Raw genomic sequence first — 17,290 nt, 5'->3', positions numbered from 1 at the left:
AGTGTGGGAATTCTTCTCCACATTGCTGGATGACAAATCTTTTGAACTGTGCAGGTTCTGCAGTAGGAAAATAAACCATGGATCTCCCAGCACAAATCGACTAGGAACTACAGGTCTACATCAGCACTTGAAACAGCATAACCTGCTTATATGTTAAAAGCAAACTGACCAGCAATATAAACAAGTCTGAAGACTGTTCTCCTCATCATGGTTGTTTTTCTTGTTGCCAGGCGACTTCTAAAGTAGTATATGGTTGGTGTCACCATCATCAGTTTCATCATCTACTGCTTGCCATAATCATCCTATGTTGCAGCATCACCCATACATGAATGTGTGGTCAGGAAACAACTACAAGTGCAAGTGCCCAGTCATTGGCTTCTGTGTCTACTGCTACCTGGTCAAGTTGCTGGTGGTGTAGTCTTGGCCCTGCCACTTATACTATGTGCTAATAGAGTGGTTTGAACATTTTGTGTGTGTGGATCGCTCAAGTAACAAATATAGCGTACCAACTGTTTGAATTTCTCTACTTATAAATATCAATGTAAATCTTCTTACATGTCACATGTAGAGTTTTAGCACTTTTTTCATTTTAGACTTTGAAAATGCTTTGTCAAAAATAAGAAAGTACAGGTGCTTCTCACAAAATTAGAATATCAAAACATTAAAGTATTTCAGTTCTTCAATACAAAAAGTGAAACTCATATATTATCTAGAGTCATTACAGAGTGATCTATTTAATGTATTTATTTCTATTAATGTTGATGATTATTGCTTACAGCCAATGAAAACCCAAAATTCATTATCTCAGTAAATTAGAATACTTTATAACACCAGCATGAAAAATGATTTTAAAATCTGATATGTTGGCCTACTGAAATGTATGCTCAGTAAATGCACTCAATACTTGGTCGGGGCTCCGGTTGCATCAATTACTGCATCAATGCCATGTGGCATGGAGGCGATCAGCCTGTGGCACGGCTGAGGTGTTTTGGAAGCCCAGGTGCTTTGATAACAGCCTTCAGCTCATCTGCATTGTTGAGTCTGGTGTCTCTCATCATCCTCTTGACAATGCACCATAGATTCTCTACGGGGTTAAGGTCCGGTGAGTTGGCTGGCCAATCAAGCACAGTGATACTGATGTTTTTAAAGCAGGTATTGATACTTTTGTCAGTGTGGACAGGTGCCAAGTCCTTCTGGAGAATGAAATTTCCATTAAACAAAAAGCTTGATGGCAGAGGGAAGCATGAAGTGCTATAAAATTTCCGGGTGGACGGCTGCGCTAATTTTGGTCTTGATAAAACACACTGGACCTACACCAGCAGATGACATGGCTCCACAAACCATCACTGGTTGTGGAAACTTCACACTAGACCTCAAGCAGCTTGGATTGTGTGTCTCTCCATTCTTCCTCCAGACTCTGGGACCTTGATTTCCAAATGAAATGCAACATTTACTTTCATCTGAAAACAACAACTTGGACCACTGAGCAACAGTCCAGTTCTTTTTCTCCTTGACCCAGTTAAGATGCTTCTGGCGTTGTCTATTGGTCATGAATGCCTTGATACAAAGAATGCAACACTTGTAGCTCATGTCCTGGATACATCTGTGTGTGGTGGCTCTTGAAGCAATGACTCCAGCAGCAGTCCACTGCTTGTGAATCTCTCCCAAATTTTTTTAATGGACTTTTCTTAACAATCCTTTCAAGTCTGCAGTTATCCCGGTTGCTTTTGCACCTTTTTCTAGCACACTTTTTCCTTCCACTCAACTTTCCATTAATGTGCTTGGATACAGCACTCTTTGAATAGCCAACTTCTTTAACAATGACCTTTTGTGGCTTAGCCTCCTTATGGAGTGTGTTAATAACTGCCTTCTGGACATCAGTCAAGCCAACAGTCTTCCCCATGATTGTGGAGCCTACTGAAACAGAGTAAGGCACTTTTTAAACACCTTTGCAGGTGTTTTTGTTAATTATTCTAATTTACTGAGCTAATGACTTTTGGGTTTTCATTGGCTGTAAGCCATAATCATCGACATTAACAGAAATAAAAACTTGAAAGAGATCACTCTGTAATGACAAGAATTATAATGGAAGAATTGAAATAAATTACATTTTTGCTGATGTTCTAATTTTGGGAGAAGCACCTGTATATGTCATATCTTTAAAACAGATCCTGATGGAAGTAGCTCTACACTCGGAACTTCCAAATCAAAAACCTACAATAACGCTTCAGGAAAAAACTGTTCCAAAATGCATCAGAATTGCTTAAAAAACTATTGTTTTTGAACAGCATATAAAATTCAATCTGCCCAGTAGATTCCATTGCCTTTTTAGGAAATTATGGTGTGAAATCAGCCTTGAAAGAGGATATCTAGCTGCCATTATGGCTCACAGAAAGTGGTGTCCACTCTATGCTCTCTCATACAATAGAAAGTGACCTGCACCTTGGTCTTACAATTGTGCTTGAAAAAGTGAATTGCTCAACTTGTGAAATAGCAATTCTAACCAAGAATACATGTTTTTGAGAGATCACTGGTTAAATTTGTTGATTGGCATGCATGTCTTCAGCAAGGATAGTTGGTGACACCTTCACAGTTGGGCACTACATCTGGTTCCAACACCAGGTGCAGTTTAGTAACCTTCTCAATGGACATATCCCTGTCCCCAACAGCAACATGTCAGAACCCTGAATTCACTCCCCACTCTCAGTCTTTTAGTTCTTGAATGCTAAGCACTGCCAAGCTATCTCACTTCTTTTAGACATGGGCAACAATAGTACAGTTGGGCAAAGCAGCAAGTGTTTCCCTATCAACTACAAATGGGCAACATAGCAAATGACAATGTCAGGAAGACTGTGCCTGCACTGCATTTGGGCACAGTAACACATGATCCGTGTATGATGCATGACTTGAATTTGAATGTGCAAAATTTTTTATCACTTGAAAAAGATGATACACATGGCCAGAAGCATGTCTGGGCATTTCAACTGTTCTATTTCTGCAAAGCCATTCTTCATTTAGTCTGACTGAGAACTGCCTGATTTCTGACATTTCAATGATATGGAATTAAATGCTGCATATGTTGGATTCACTGTATGAGCAGCGTAAAGCAGGGACAGCCTATATCATACAGTAGGCAAGCTGGAATTTGGGTTACTTTGAAAATTTACTATGGCAGCTGATGAGAGGGTGTGGAGCCTAATGAGGCCTTTCGAGGAGGCTACTAATTTTGTCAGTAGGGAAAACTGTCACGTCAATGATATCATTCCTCTCATATTTATATTGGAAAAAATGGTCCTAAGAATGCAACATGGGATGGAGGAAGATAAGCAACTTCTACATGATCATTGCTGCCCTTGGGCTGTTTATAACACACCATACACACCATACATGTGTATAGACATCAGCATGGCATGCATTTGCCCCCCAAAAGGGATCATTTTTGGTTAGATTTTTTTAATTTAAAAAAGCATAGAAAAATCTGACAGTACATGTGTTATTAACCCCTTAATCCCATATGACGTACTATACCGTCGAGGTGGGGTGGGCTTTAATTCCCACCGACGGTATAGTACGTCATAGGCGATTGGCCGCGCTCACGGGGGGAGCGCCGCCGATCGCGGCCGGGTGTCAGCTGCCTATCGCAGCTGACATCCGGCACTATGTGCCAGGAACGGTCACGGACCGCTCCCGGCACATTAACCCCTGACACACCGCTATCAAACATGATCGCGATGTGCCGGCGGTATAGGGAAGCTTCCCGCAGGGAGGGGGCTCCCTGCGGGCTTCCCTGAGCCCCCCGCAGCAACGCGATGTTATCGCGTTGCTGCGAGGGACTCCTACCTCCTTCCTCCTTGCTGGACCCGGATCCAAGATGGCCGCGGCATCCGGGTCCTGCAGGGAGGGAGGTGGCTTCACAGAGCCTGCTCAGAGCAGGCACTGTGAAGGCTGCAGCGCTGCATGTCAGATCAGTGATCTGACAGAGTGCTGTGCACACTGTCAGATCACTGATCTGTGATGTCCCCACCTGGGACAAAGTAAAAAAGTTAAAAAAAAAAATTCCAAATGTGTAAAAAAAATAAAAATATTCCTAAATAATGAAAAAAATATATATATTATTCCCATAAATACATTTCTTTATCTAAATAATAAAAAAAAACAATAAAAGTACACATATTTAGTTTCCGTAACGACCCGACCCACTAGTTAACCCCTTCAGTAAACACCGTAAGAAAAAAAAAAAAACGAGGCAAAAAACAACGCTTCATTATCATAACCGCCGAACATAAAGTGGAATAACACGCGATCGATCAAAAAGACAGATATAAATAACCATGGTACCGCTGAAAGCGTCATCTTGTCCCGCAAAAAACTAGCCGCCATACAGCATCATCAGCGAAAAAATAAAAAAGTTATAGTCCTGAGAATAAAGCGATGCAAAAATAATTATTTTTTCCATAAAATAGTTTTTATCGTATAAAAGCACCAAAACATAAAAAAATGATTTAAATGAGGTATCGCTGTTATCGTACTGACCCGAAGAATAAAACTGCTTTAGCAATTTTACCAAACGCGGAACGGTATAAACGCCTCCCCCAAAAGAAATTCATGAATAGCTGGTTTTTGGTCATTCTGCCTCACAAAAATCGTAATAAAAAGCGATCTAAAAATGTCACGTGCCCGAAAATGTTACCAATAGAAACGTCAACTCGTCCCGCAAAAAACAAGACCTCACATGACTCTGTGGACCAAAATATTGAAAAATTATAGCTCTCAAAATGTGGTAACGCAAAAAATATTTTTTGCAATAAAAAGCATCTTTCAGTGTGTGACAGCTGCCAATCATAAAAATCCGCTAAAAAACCCGCTATAAAAGTAAATCAAACCCCCCTTCATCACCCCCTTAGTTAGGGAAAAATTAAAAAAATGTATTTATTTCCATTTTCCCATTAGGGTTAGGGTTAGGGCTAGGGTTAGGGCTAGGGTTAGGGATAGGGTTAGGGATAGGGTTAGGGCTAGGGCTAGGGTTGGGGTTAGGGTTAGGGCTAGGGTTAGGGATAGGGTTAGGGATAGGGTTAGGGATAGGGCTAGGGTTAGGGCTAGGGTTAGGGCTAGGGTTGGGGCCACAGTTAGGGTTGGAGCTAAAGTTAGGGTTAGGGTTGGGGCTAAAGTTAGGGTTAGGGTTGGTGCTAAAGTTAGGGTTAGGGTTGGGGCTAAAGTTACGGTTAGGGTTTAGATTACATTTACAGTTGGGAATAGGGTTGGGATTAGGGTTAGGGGTGTGGTTAGGGTTACTGTTGGGATTAGGGTTAGGGGTGTGTTTGGATTAGGGTTTCAGTTATAATTGAGGGGTTTCCACTGTTTAGGCACATCAGGGGCTCTCCAAACGCGACATGGCGTCCGATCTCAATTCCAGCCAATTCTGCGTTGAAAAAGTAAAACAGTGCTCCTTCCCTTCCGAGCTCTCCCGTGTGCCCAAACAGGGGTTTACTCCAACATATTGGGTATCAGCGTACTCAGGACAAATAGGACAACAACTTTTGGGGTCCAATTTCTCCTGTTACCCTTGGGAAAATACAAAACTGGGGCTAAAAATTATTTTTTGTGGGATAAAAAAGATTTTTTATTTTCAAGGCTCTGCGTTATAAACTGTAGTGAAACACTTGGGGGTTCAAAGTTCTCACAACACATCTAGATGAGTTCCCTGGGGGGTCTAGTTTCCAATATGGTGTCACTTGTGGGGGGTTTCTACTGTTTAGGTACATTAGGGGCTCTGCAAACGCAATGTGACACCTGCAGACCATTCCATCTAAGTCTGCATTCCAAATGGCGCTCCTTCCCTTCCGAGCCCTCCCATGCGGCCAAACAGTGGTTCCCCCCCACATATGGGGTATCAGCGCACTCAGGACAAATTGGACAACAACTTTTGGGGTCGAATTTCTCTTCTTACCCTCGGGAAAATACAAAACTGGGGGCTAAAAAATAATTTTTGTGGGAAAAAAAATTTTTGTTTTATTTTTACGGCTCTGCATTATAAACTTCTGTGAAGCCCTTGGTGGGTCAAAGCGCTCAAAACACATCTAGATAAATTCCTTAGGGGGTCTACTTTCCAAAATGGTGTCACTTGTGGGGGGTTTCAATGTTTAGGTACAATATAAACACAGGGTGCACTCTAGCCGTAATTAAAATTAAAGAAAAAGGAAAGGGTGCAAGGCCAAGCCCACTATAATATAGCACGAAAAAGGAAGAAAAAAGAATGGACTAAATCAGGCCTGCACAACCATGTAACAAAAATACCAAAACATGTTTATTGAACACCACAAAAAACACTTAAAAACATTTAAAATACAACCGTGTGTAAAACACCCCAGTATATCCTGATAAGTAAACAGCAACCCATATATAATGTATAACATCCGACCATCCTACATATATAATTACATATGCCAATAGACCTACATATACCGTTCAAGGGAGCAATGTAAGCAGGTTTATGCTCCTATTTATATGTGGGTTGAACACCACATACCCCACTTCCCCTGAAGAAGCCGCTGCGGCGGCGATACGCGTGGGGCTCTGCTTTCACACCCCCTCCTGACCACTGACTGGCCATTCATGGCATGTGGCTCTGCAGCTGTATCTTTATCCTCTGACCCTCTGGTTCGCATCCATCATGACTTTAGACCCAGCTGAGCATGTATTCGGCGGCATGCCGACTTTATAGATCTTCCACAGGGGAGCTTTGCTCTACTTACTTAGGTCATATCTTACCTGGGTCACATTTTTTGGTTACTCACTCATTATTAACTCTGCCATCGATTGGTAATGTAATTTGATTTCTATATTCTATGTACCTTGGTTTGCATATGATATTATATTACATTGCTCCCTTGAACGGTATATGTAGGTCTATTGGCATATGTAATTATATATTTAGGATGGTCGGATGTTATACATTATATATGGGTTGCTGTTTACTTATCAGGATATACTGGGGTGTTTTACACACGGTTGTATTTTAAATGTTTTTAAGTGTTTTTTGTGGTGTTCAATAAACATGTTTTGGTATTTTTGTTACATGGTTGTGCAGGCCTGATTTAGTCCATTCTTTTTTCTTCCTTTTTCGGGTTTCAATGTTTAGGCACATCAGTGGCTCTCCAAACGCAACATGGCGTCCCATCTCAATTCCTGTCAATTTTGCATTGAAAAGTCAAACGGCGCTCCTTCCCTTCCGAGCTCTCCCATTCGCCCAAACAGTGGTTTACCCCCACATATGAGGTATCAGCGTACTCAGGACAAATTGTACATCAACTTTTGGGGTCCAATTTCTTCTCTTACCCTTGGGAAAATAAAAAATTGGGGGCGAAAAAATAATTTTTGTGAAAAAATATGATTTTTTATTTTTACGGTTCTGCATTATAAACTTCTGTGAAGCACTTGGTGGGTCAAAGTGCTCACCACACCTCTAGATAAGTTCCTTAGGGGGTCTACTTTCCAAAATGGTGTCACTTGTGGGAGGTTTCAATGTTTAGGCACATCAGGGGCTCTCCAAACGCAACATGGTGTCCCATCTCGATTCCAGTCAATTTTGCATTGGAAAGTCAAATGGCGCTCCTTCGCTTCCGAGCTCTGTCATGTGCCCAAAAAGTGGTTTACCCCCACATATGGGGTATCGGTGTCCTCAGGACAAATTGTACAACAACTTTTGGGGTCCACTTTCTCCTGTTACCCTTGGTAAAATAAAACAAATTGGAGCTGAATTAAATTTTTTGTGAAAAAAAGTTAAATGTTCATTTTTATTTAAACATTCCAAAAATTCCTGTGAAACACCTGAAGGGTTAATAAACTTCTTGAATATAGTTTTGAGCACCTTGAGGGGTGCAGTTTTTAGAATGGTGTCACACTTGGGTATTTTCTATCATATAGACCCCTCAAAATGACTTCAAATGAGATGTGGTCCCTAAAAAAAAAATGGTGTTGTAAAAATGAGAAATTGCTGGTCAACTTTTAACCCTTATAACTCCCTAACAAAAAAAAATTTTGGTTCCAAAATTGTGCTGATGTAAAGTAGACATGTGGGAAATGTTACTTATTAAGTATTTTGTGTGACATATCTCTGTGATTTAATTGCATAAAAATTCAAAGTTGGAAAATTGCGAAATTTTCATAATTTTCGCCAAATTTCCGTTTTTTTCACAAACAAACGCAGGTACTATCAAAGAATTTTTACCACTATCATGAAGTATAATATGTCCCGAGAAAACAATGTCAGAATCACTGGGATCTGTTGAAGCGTTCCAGAGTTATAACCTCATAAAGGGACAGTGGTCAGAATTGTAAAAATTGGCCCGGTCATTAACGTGCAAACTACCCTCGGGGCTTAAGGGGTTAAACACGCTGTTGGTTACCACCAATTACTATACATTTACCTGAAACCATATGTTTAGGAGACTTAGACATTACTAAGGCTGTCTTTCATTAAAGAGCTTGAATGAGGTTGGATACAGTCGTAGGAGTCATACAGTGTAATAAATCAGGACAATTGGAGGTTTTGGAGTACTTTCATCGCAAATCTATTTGCAGCACATTGAATTTCCCTGGCAAATTCGGCATCGATCCTTTCAGAAAAATCATTAATCACTCTTCTCAATGTCATATCTAAGCATTTGGAATGAAAGCTTTTGAAGCAAAAGTGGACACAACGCAAATTGTTTAGTTATTTCTAGGTTACTAATAGCATGTACTGTATTTCTAGATTATTGATGGCTACTTGATGTGACTATTGTGTTTTTGTTTGGCAGATCAACTGTGCTGTGGCCGTAAAAAAGTGGCAGATGCAAAATAAAATGTTGGTTGTAAGATAAAGGAGCAGCACCACTGATGACAAATTATTAACATGGCCTTCACTGGAATACGGTAGTATTCAGAGTTTCTGGAATATATGACTTGGCTATAGAGCACTGCCATTTATTGTGTGTGGTTCTGTTGACTTTAAGACCTATAGAGAAAATTAGGGCATTCTATACTTACCTTTTATAAACATAGGAGCAAGTTCTACTCCTTGAACTGAAATCGGAACATTGCCCAGTTGACTCTTGGCTTTGACAATAATGTACAGAAGTCCGCCCCAGACACAGGATATAGAAACCTTCTCATCAACCACGGCTTTTCTACGCACAACCACTGGTGCACGACAATACTGATTTGCACCACTCAGGTTATCTGATTGACAGCCAACCTGCACCTGTAATAAATATCAAGCTTTTACTACAGTTATCACCGAAGAGAAGGGATCATTTACAATATAAAAAGTAGTGGAATATTTTAAGAATTTGGGTGCAGTTTTAGAAGAGGATAGCTTGCTAACACTTATTAGTATTCAGAAACAGAATCATTCCTGTAGATTACCTCTAGACCTTTACCCACAGCTGAGGCAGGAAACACAAGAGTTACTGTTTTCCGAGGAGGTACGTAGAGTCCAGTACTTCTCCAGGCATCGGCACCTGGGGACAGAATATCCATTTATAAATATGTTGTTTTGGGCCCACTTTAGGTGGTTGTTCTGTGAAAAATCACAAATATGTGAATGGTCCCATTCAGTATTATAGATATGAGTGTTAAAAGTTAAAAAAGAGTGAAAGAGACTAATAGCATTTGTGCTAGACAAACTACCGTATGAATGATGCCTCAGATGCACTGAAATAATGGTAGTATTTTTCCCTAGAAGCCTTGCTTACTGTGTTGTTACTGTATTGAGGCACCATACGGAGGCATATAATGTGTTTACAGCTCTGAAGTATGAGCCATAGGGATTGTTTACAGGCTGTATACATTGCGCCAAACTCACATGAACATATTAGATTATTATTTTATTTTGTTATTATAGCGCCATTTATTCCACGGCGCTCTACATGTCAAAAGGGGTATATATAATAAAAAAAGTGCCCTCATAGGCCCTAATTATGGTAATTTATGCGGGCCCAGACTGAACTCTAACATCTAATAACAGGATCATAAGGATCTATGAGTACATGTGGGGGTTGCCTGGTTTCTAGGGAATCCCCACATGTAATCAAACTGGCTAATAGCTGTAAATCATTCAGCTTCGGCGATGAAAACTAAATCTCCGAGCACTAAAAAATACTCGGAGATCACCCAAGCGTGCTCGGGAAAACCCGAGCAACAAGTATACTCGCTCATCACTAGTTGTTAGCAATAACCTGCCTGTTTGTTCTTAGACCCAAGCACAAAAATAATAATTCCTGTAAAACTCCTTTCCTTTTAGTCTTATCTTTTAAATTATCATTTTCATGCTACAATGCTAGTGATGTGGTGGACTGTAAGGCTAGGTTCACATTACGTTATGTGAACCCGTTTAACGGACTACGTTACACCGCGGCATAACGTGGTGTAACGTAGTCCGTTAACGCCGCCATTGTTTGTAATGGCGAACGCATTGCTAGCGATGTGCCGTCATTTAAGTGATGGACCTCGAACGCTGCTTGCAGCGTTCGCGGTCCGTTCCTCGCTAGCGCAGATCGGGCATCTGCGCTAGCGGGATCGGCAAACGCGATCCCTTTTGGGACATTGCGTTAGCGCAGTCCGTAGCGCTATGCACTTAGCGGACTGCCCTAACGCATTGTGAACCTAGCCTAAGTGCTTGTTCACATATTTCACAAGACTCAGTTCATGCATTAAGGAAAATTTGTATTCCAATTAATCCCAATGGTTCTCACTGCGATAGTTAGTGTAATATTTATAGAAAAAAAAGCATCAATCCTGAGAGAATGCTTCAGGCAGAACTCCTCCAAATAGTACTATAAGAACAGTGTCCTGACAAATGAAAAAGATGTATACCGTATATTGGTACATGTACCTTTATCTTTAGTTTTGGGGGTGGGGGAAAAATAATACCCTGACTATGTAAACAAGTCTTAAGAGAAATAACGTTTATTTAAGGCAAAGAAATACATGATTTGATGATCTGTAGAAAAAATCATTGTTAAATATGAAACAAACATAAAAGTATATATATGATGAGATATGAGAAAAGTACTTTACCAGGGTTTGTGCCATCAATCTGCACCACAATAGGGGGTTTACAAATACCACTCTCACATTCTAGATCTTGCAACTTATCCAGACAGCTGACTTCTTGAGCGAGACACATCATGAAAGCTTCCTTAGAACAGCTTTTCGCCGGACACTGTTTGCTGACATTTGGGATACTACAACCATGTGCCAGATGTATCAATTCTTCTTGTAGAGAAGAAATAAGAGGGCTGGCTGGCATCCTCATGAATGTCGAAACATCTTGTCTGAGTTTAGGCAGCCAATCACTCAGGGATGGTGTTAACTGAGCGCCACTTCTCAAGTCACTTAACAGTTGAGAGACAGCTCTAGGAAAATGGTAAGTAGTAGCTTCTGCATTAGGATTCAAAACCTGATAGTTGCCCTTAGCAACTGTTCTCCCCAAAATGCTGATTCCAAGCTTATTGAGGACCTTGTTTCCTGGATATTGAGAAAGCACGTTTGGATTAGAGTAAGACCAGTACCAGGCATGGCCAGCAATAAGCAGACCCCCACCTTCTGCAACAAACTGTTGAATTTTTTCTGCCTCAGCATCACTGTATGATGTGCAGCAGTACACACTGAGCTCAGGCTCCAAATTAGATACCACACATTGTAAACCTTCAGCTTGTAGGACCTTTGCAAAATTAGCCAGTTTTTTTATAGCACCAATTTTTCCATGTCTTCCCTTATCCAGCCATGAGATCGCATTGAGCCAGAAGGTTTTGAGCTCCGGTTTGCATAAATAGCCTTCATGTGTCCCCACAACTATACGCCCTCTCCCGTAATATGCTGCACCAAAAAAACACTGGTTATTGCTGGCTAGACCAATTGGAAACGTCAGAGGTCCATGAAGGAAAAGTTCAGAGGGGACACACTGTCCACTAATATCCATGCTGCTAACACCTTGCGTAAGATGCTTTAAATCCGCTGAAAAGGTCACACTGTGCAAAAAAAAATTAAATAAAGTGAATATAATATAGTGTTATGTGATACTTAGAGTAATTAGGCAAAGATCTATATAATGACATTTAAATGAACATAAACAGTGAAGAACAATCCATAGTACTTACTCTTTGTAGAATGGGCACCATGGTATTTTTTCACTCACATTAAAGTTCCCTCTTTCTCCACACTGACCAGTAAAATATATCCCAGACACAGAAGTGATTTTGTTTCCAGGAAAATTGCACAGAACATTATCTTGTTTGTGGCTAGAAGACCAATGCCAGGCTTGAGCTCCAATGAGAAGACCTCCTCCTTCTTTTACAAAAGACACTATTTCCTGTGCCTGATTATCACTATATCCATTTGTACAGAGAACTCCCAAATCGTTCTTCAGACCAGAGATCTTTTCAACCTTGTGTCCAGAGGCAGAAATTGTCTGTTCCAAGTTGTTGAAGCTTTTGTCAACACCAATTACCGATTCTGAGGAAGGTTTCAGCCAAGATATTGCATTTTTTAGGAAATCCATAAATTGAGGCAGGTTCAGGAGTGCCTCGTGGCTCATGACCACAAGCCGACCCTTCCCATACTTGGAGGCAGCAATAAGGACATGTTTTTCTGGACTTGCTATGACCGGAAAAGCTTCGTCACCAGTCAGGAGGAGTTTGCAAGGCACATTTTTCCCAGAGAAATTTACACTACAGATATCTTTGACCAGAGAGAGGTAGTCTTCATTAGCAGCCATTTTCTATGTTCTGTAACACAAAATGAGCACTTTTTGAAAATAAAATAAAACAAAAAAAAAAGAAATGTCTGTTTTTAACATTTTTTTGTAATGCATAAAAGACCACTAAAATACGGTACATTTTAAATTGCGGTCCCCTTATTATAATAATTATTTTTATACATTGGACACACAATTTCTTATTCATTCTCGGGCAGGGCTAAAACCAATATTTTTTCCTTCTTTAGTGTATTTGCACATTTTTTTTCATCTATATCACACTCCTTGGCACTATAAGGCCGTAAAAGACCTTTGGAGGGCACTTCAACATTTAGCTACTTTTCTTTTTAATTTGATTTCCTCTGTAACTGGGGCAAGTATAATAGCCCCAGTGTCAAGGCAAATTCAATCTCCTAATTACAGTGCATAGATAATATGGGTCAGTTAGGGTCCAGAAGCTCATGTTCCCCTGGTAATATGATCACTGTAAGGCCGGGTTCACATTGCGTTAATAGCAGCCCGTTCAACACATACGTTAACTGGCTGCTGTTAATGCAAGTGCCGTTATGGCAGCACGCTAGCGCTGATAGAGCATCTGCTAGCTCTATGGCTACGTTCACATTAGCGTCATGCGACGCAGCGTCGCCGACGCAACGCACGACGCATCGGAAACGCATGCAAAAACGCACCTTTTTTGACGCAAGCGTCGGACGGATGCGTCGTAAAACGCAGCGTTTTTGGTGCGTTTTTGTTGCTTTTTTACAAAAAACGCAGCGTTTTACGACGCATGCGTTGTCAAACACTGATTAGATCTTTACACACAATTTAGTGTCTAGACACTAGATAACACCACCAATGAATAGAAGAGGGTGGGTCTAGTGTCTAGACAATCGATAATGCCACCAATGGGTAGATGAGGGTGGGTATTAATGTAATAGTGGTATATATACCCCGGCATAGATTATTTCCAACCATAGAGCATCAAGATGGATCGTTCCATGGAGAGTATCTACCTCAATTTTGAGCTGGAATTAGCCCTTGCTATTGCTTATGCTATTGCCTGTCATGAACAGAGGAAAAGAGACAAACTACGGAGAAGGAGTCGTCGGTGTTTTTGGCTACACCCTATAGCGGAAGTCCGAGAGAGTCGTGGAGCCTACCATTGTCTGTTTGGCGAATTAAATGACAACCAGGAGAAATACTTCGAGTACACCAGGATGTCACAAACCAGCTTCCGATATCTGCTGCGTCTGGTGGAAGGAGCCATTTCCAGGCAGGACACGCAGCTACGTAAATCGATTTCCCCCGAGGAACGTCTGCTGGTGACTCTACGGTACGTAATGCAATGTGAAGGATTTATATGTTCTTGCCATTTTTTCAAGTAACGTGTTTTGGTATTGTGGGGTGGGGGATTGTAATTAAGAATGAAAAATTTTTTCAAAACAATTTAATAATTACATTTATTTATTTTTCTTCTTGTCAGTTTCCTGGCTACCGGAGAGACCTTGAGATCACTGCACTTCCAGTTTCGGATTGGAGTCTCCACACTGTCTGGGATTATTGCCGACACATGCCGCGCATTGTGGGACAACCTCCGGGAGGAATTTTTACCCATCCCTACAACAGCAATATGGCAGGCCAACGCCCAAAAATTCGAACAAATGTGTTCTTTCCCTAACTGTATTGGAGCCGTGGATGGGAAGCACATTAGGATTACCAAGCCTTCAAGAAGTGGATCTCTGTTTTTTAATTATAAAAAATACTTTTCCACCGTGCTAATGGCAATTGCAGGTGCGGACTGCAGGTTTCTCGCTGTGGACATTGGAGCGTTTGGCCGTGCAAATGATTCACGGACATTTAAGGAGTCTGACATGGGCCGAAGATTGTACGATAACAATTTTAATTTCCCCCAGCCACGACCTCTTCCCAACACCGAAGGACCGGCCCTGCCATTTGTTGTGGTTGGGGATGAGGCTTTTCAAATGTGTGGCAACCTACTTAAACCGTACTCCAGTCGGGGGTTGGACCGCACAAAAAGTATTTTTAATTATAGACTGTCCAGGGCCAGAAGAACTGTGGAGTGCGCCTTTGGCATCCTGGTCTCCAAATGGCGTATCTTAGGATCCGCTATAAATTTGAAAATTGAGACAGTGGATGAGGTGGTGAAGGCGTGTGTGGTTCTACACAATTTTATTATTGATAAAGAGAGAGTCAACGTGGAACTCGATGAACCCATACCAAATCCATTGCCTGATTACCAAGCTCATCCTCTGCGGACAACTTTGGAGATTGCTCATATGAGGGACCAATTTGCTGCATACTTTGTTTCCGATGTTGGGCGTGTTTCATGGCAAGATCAAATGGTTTAATTCAACTTGTTGTTATGATGTCATGTAAACACTGTGGAGTCCATGTCATGTAACCATCCTATGTAAGGTTATTTTTATAATGTCACCCGATTGTCTAATGCGTTGTGTTTGTAAATAAAGTTCTTGTGCCTTTCCGTTTTCACAAAACAAATCTCCCATCCGTTTTTCCATAGTAATTGTAAAATCCAATTTTATTGAAAGTAATGTTTGTCCCACAAAATTTATGTGAGCACCAGTACCCAAATGGACTGTGACAAAACAAAAAAATTTTCAGCCGTGTGTACCATAGTTTTGACGTATAACATGATCGGCTCCCACCTTGTTAACCATTTTTAATACTGAAGACTATTTTCATATGGAACCTGGCTTGACAAGGAGGGAGACGATCATGTTTGCAAAACTCTACAGAGTTAACACTATTGTACTCAGGATGCTAGAATTTGTCCAGAGTCAAATAGTGGCGACACTGTGAACATTGCTTCCACCTCACCTGACCAATATAAAGGGAACCTGTCACCTGAATTTCGTGGGACTGGTTTTGGGTCATATTGGCGGAGTTTTGGGGTGTTTGATTCACCCTTTGCTTACCCGCTGGCTGCATGCTGGCCGAAATATTGGATTGAAGTTCATTCTCTGTCCTCCATAGCACACGCCTGCGCAAGGCAATCTTGCCTTGTGCAGGCATGTACTACGGAAGACAGAGAATGAACTTCAATCCAATATTGCGGCCAGCATGCAGCCAGCGGGTAAGGAAAGGGTGAATCAAACACCCCAAAACTCCACCAATATGACCCAAAACCAGTCCCGCCAAATTCAGGTGACAGGTTCCCTTTAAGGTACATTAATAAAACTATTATCCAACGATACCGACCAGTGATACGACCGGACCGTGATCGTTGTTTATTTGTCGCGTGGTTGCTGGAGAGCTGTCACACAGACAGCTCTCCAGCGACCAAAAAAGAGCAAGTCCCGTGTAATCTGGGTAATGTTATGAAGCGCATGGCCGCACTCACGATGTTTACCATTGTAAATGTAGTTATTAAAAATACAAAAAACCATTTTATTTCGGTGTGTGACACGTTCATTGCCGTCAGCTTTCCGTACTGTGCCAGCCCTAAACCACAGCACAGCGTTTATTATTAATTAGTCAACGGTGTGCTCTGCTTTACGGGCGGGAATCACAGTGTCAGTCATTGCGGAAAGATGATGGCGAGGGACGTGGTTGACACCTTTTTATATTTGTGGGGTATTGTTCAATTTTTATTTGAGTGTTTAAAACACTGCGCTAGTAACCCAATATTACCTATTTTAAAATAAAGACATCGCTGGATCGGTGTCTAACTCGCCGATCCAACAATGACAGCGTGGGTACCAAAAAAAAATCCTAATCATTCGCTGACACCAAAAATCTCACAGCAGGGGCTCAATCGTTTTACGATTACAGAAAAGATAACGTTGGTTACACAAAAAAACCAACTTTATCTATACTGAAATCGTTGTGTGATGGTACATTTTAAACTTGACATATTGAGCAATGCTGGTTGTGTTTGTAACAGCTGATAGTACAATGAGCGCCAGCCCTATAAAACAATTAATAAAAAAAAATGAAAAAAATATTGTCAGACATTGCACATCAGGTGTTACAAAGACAATATTTGTGTATACGGCGCAAGGTGTGATTTGGTGCAAACTTTATTTGAGACAATAAAAACCAATTTTTTAAAAAAAAATAACTTTTTTATTTACGGACAGGAAAAAACATAGGGAAATTTAATTAGGGGGTATCCACATCCACAACTAAAGGGGATTGATATCCCTCACTTCTGGTGGGTGTGGAGGAGAACGAGGAGGAGGACGAGGGGGAGGAAGCAGCAGCATAGTCAATGACACTTGACGGGATGCGGACATCAATCCATGGTGGCGAGACTGACAAAGCAGGAGGTGAGGGAGGAGGAGGGACGACCAGTGTCCTTGGCTGGCTACTCCGGCTCCGGGTCGACCCAGGCTGTGAAGTTGTGCTCCTTGTAGACCCAGGCTGGGTACTGGGTGTGCTCCGTGTAGACCCAGCCTGGGTACTTGGTGTGCTCCGGGTCGACCCAGGCTGTGTTCTGGTGGTAGTTGTGGGAGCAGCCATAGCCAAGGTCGTAGTACTGGTCGTCGTCGTTGTCTTCTTTTTTTTCCTCCT

The 17,290-nt window shown here is 41.3% G+C and overlaps 1 protein-coding gene across 1 annotated transcript in view; it reads right to left on the bottom strand.

The window, feature by feature from the left end:
* Window positions 1–17,290, bottom strand: part of LOC138676326 (TRPM8 channel-associated factor homolog) — an 80,814-nt gene that overhangs the window by 12,163 nt on the left and 51,361 nt on the right. Inside the window, exons 2-5 of the mRNA XM_069765512.1 lie at window positions 12,141–12,767; window positions 11,059–12,011; window positions 9,406–9,500; window positions 9,028–9,241 (exon numbers count right to left, since the gene is read on the bottom strand). Coding sequence (XP_069621613.1) covers window positions 9,028–9,241; window positions 9,406–9,500; window positions 11,059–12,011; window positions 12,141–12,757 — 1,879 coding nt within the window. The 5' untranslated portion in view covers window positions 12,758–12,767. The remainder of the gene's footprint in view (window positions 1–9,027; window positions 9,242–9,405; window positions 9,501–11,058; window positions 12,012–12,140; window positions 12,768–17,290) is intronic.

Source organism: Ranitomeya imitator, chromosome 4, assembly GCF_032444005.1.
Source record: "Ranitomeya imitator isolate aRanImi1 chromosome 4, aRanImi1.pri, whole genome shotgun sequence".
NCBI lineage: Eukaryota > Metazoa > Chordata > Amphibia > Anura > Dendrobatidae > Ranitomeya > Ranitomeya imitator.
Note: the sequence above shows the minus strand (reverse complement) of the source record. Positions and strands in the feature narration are given on the sequence as shown.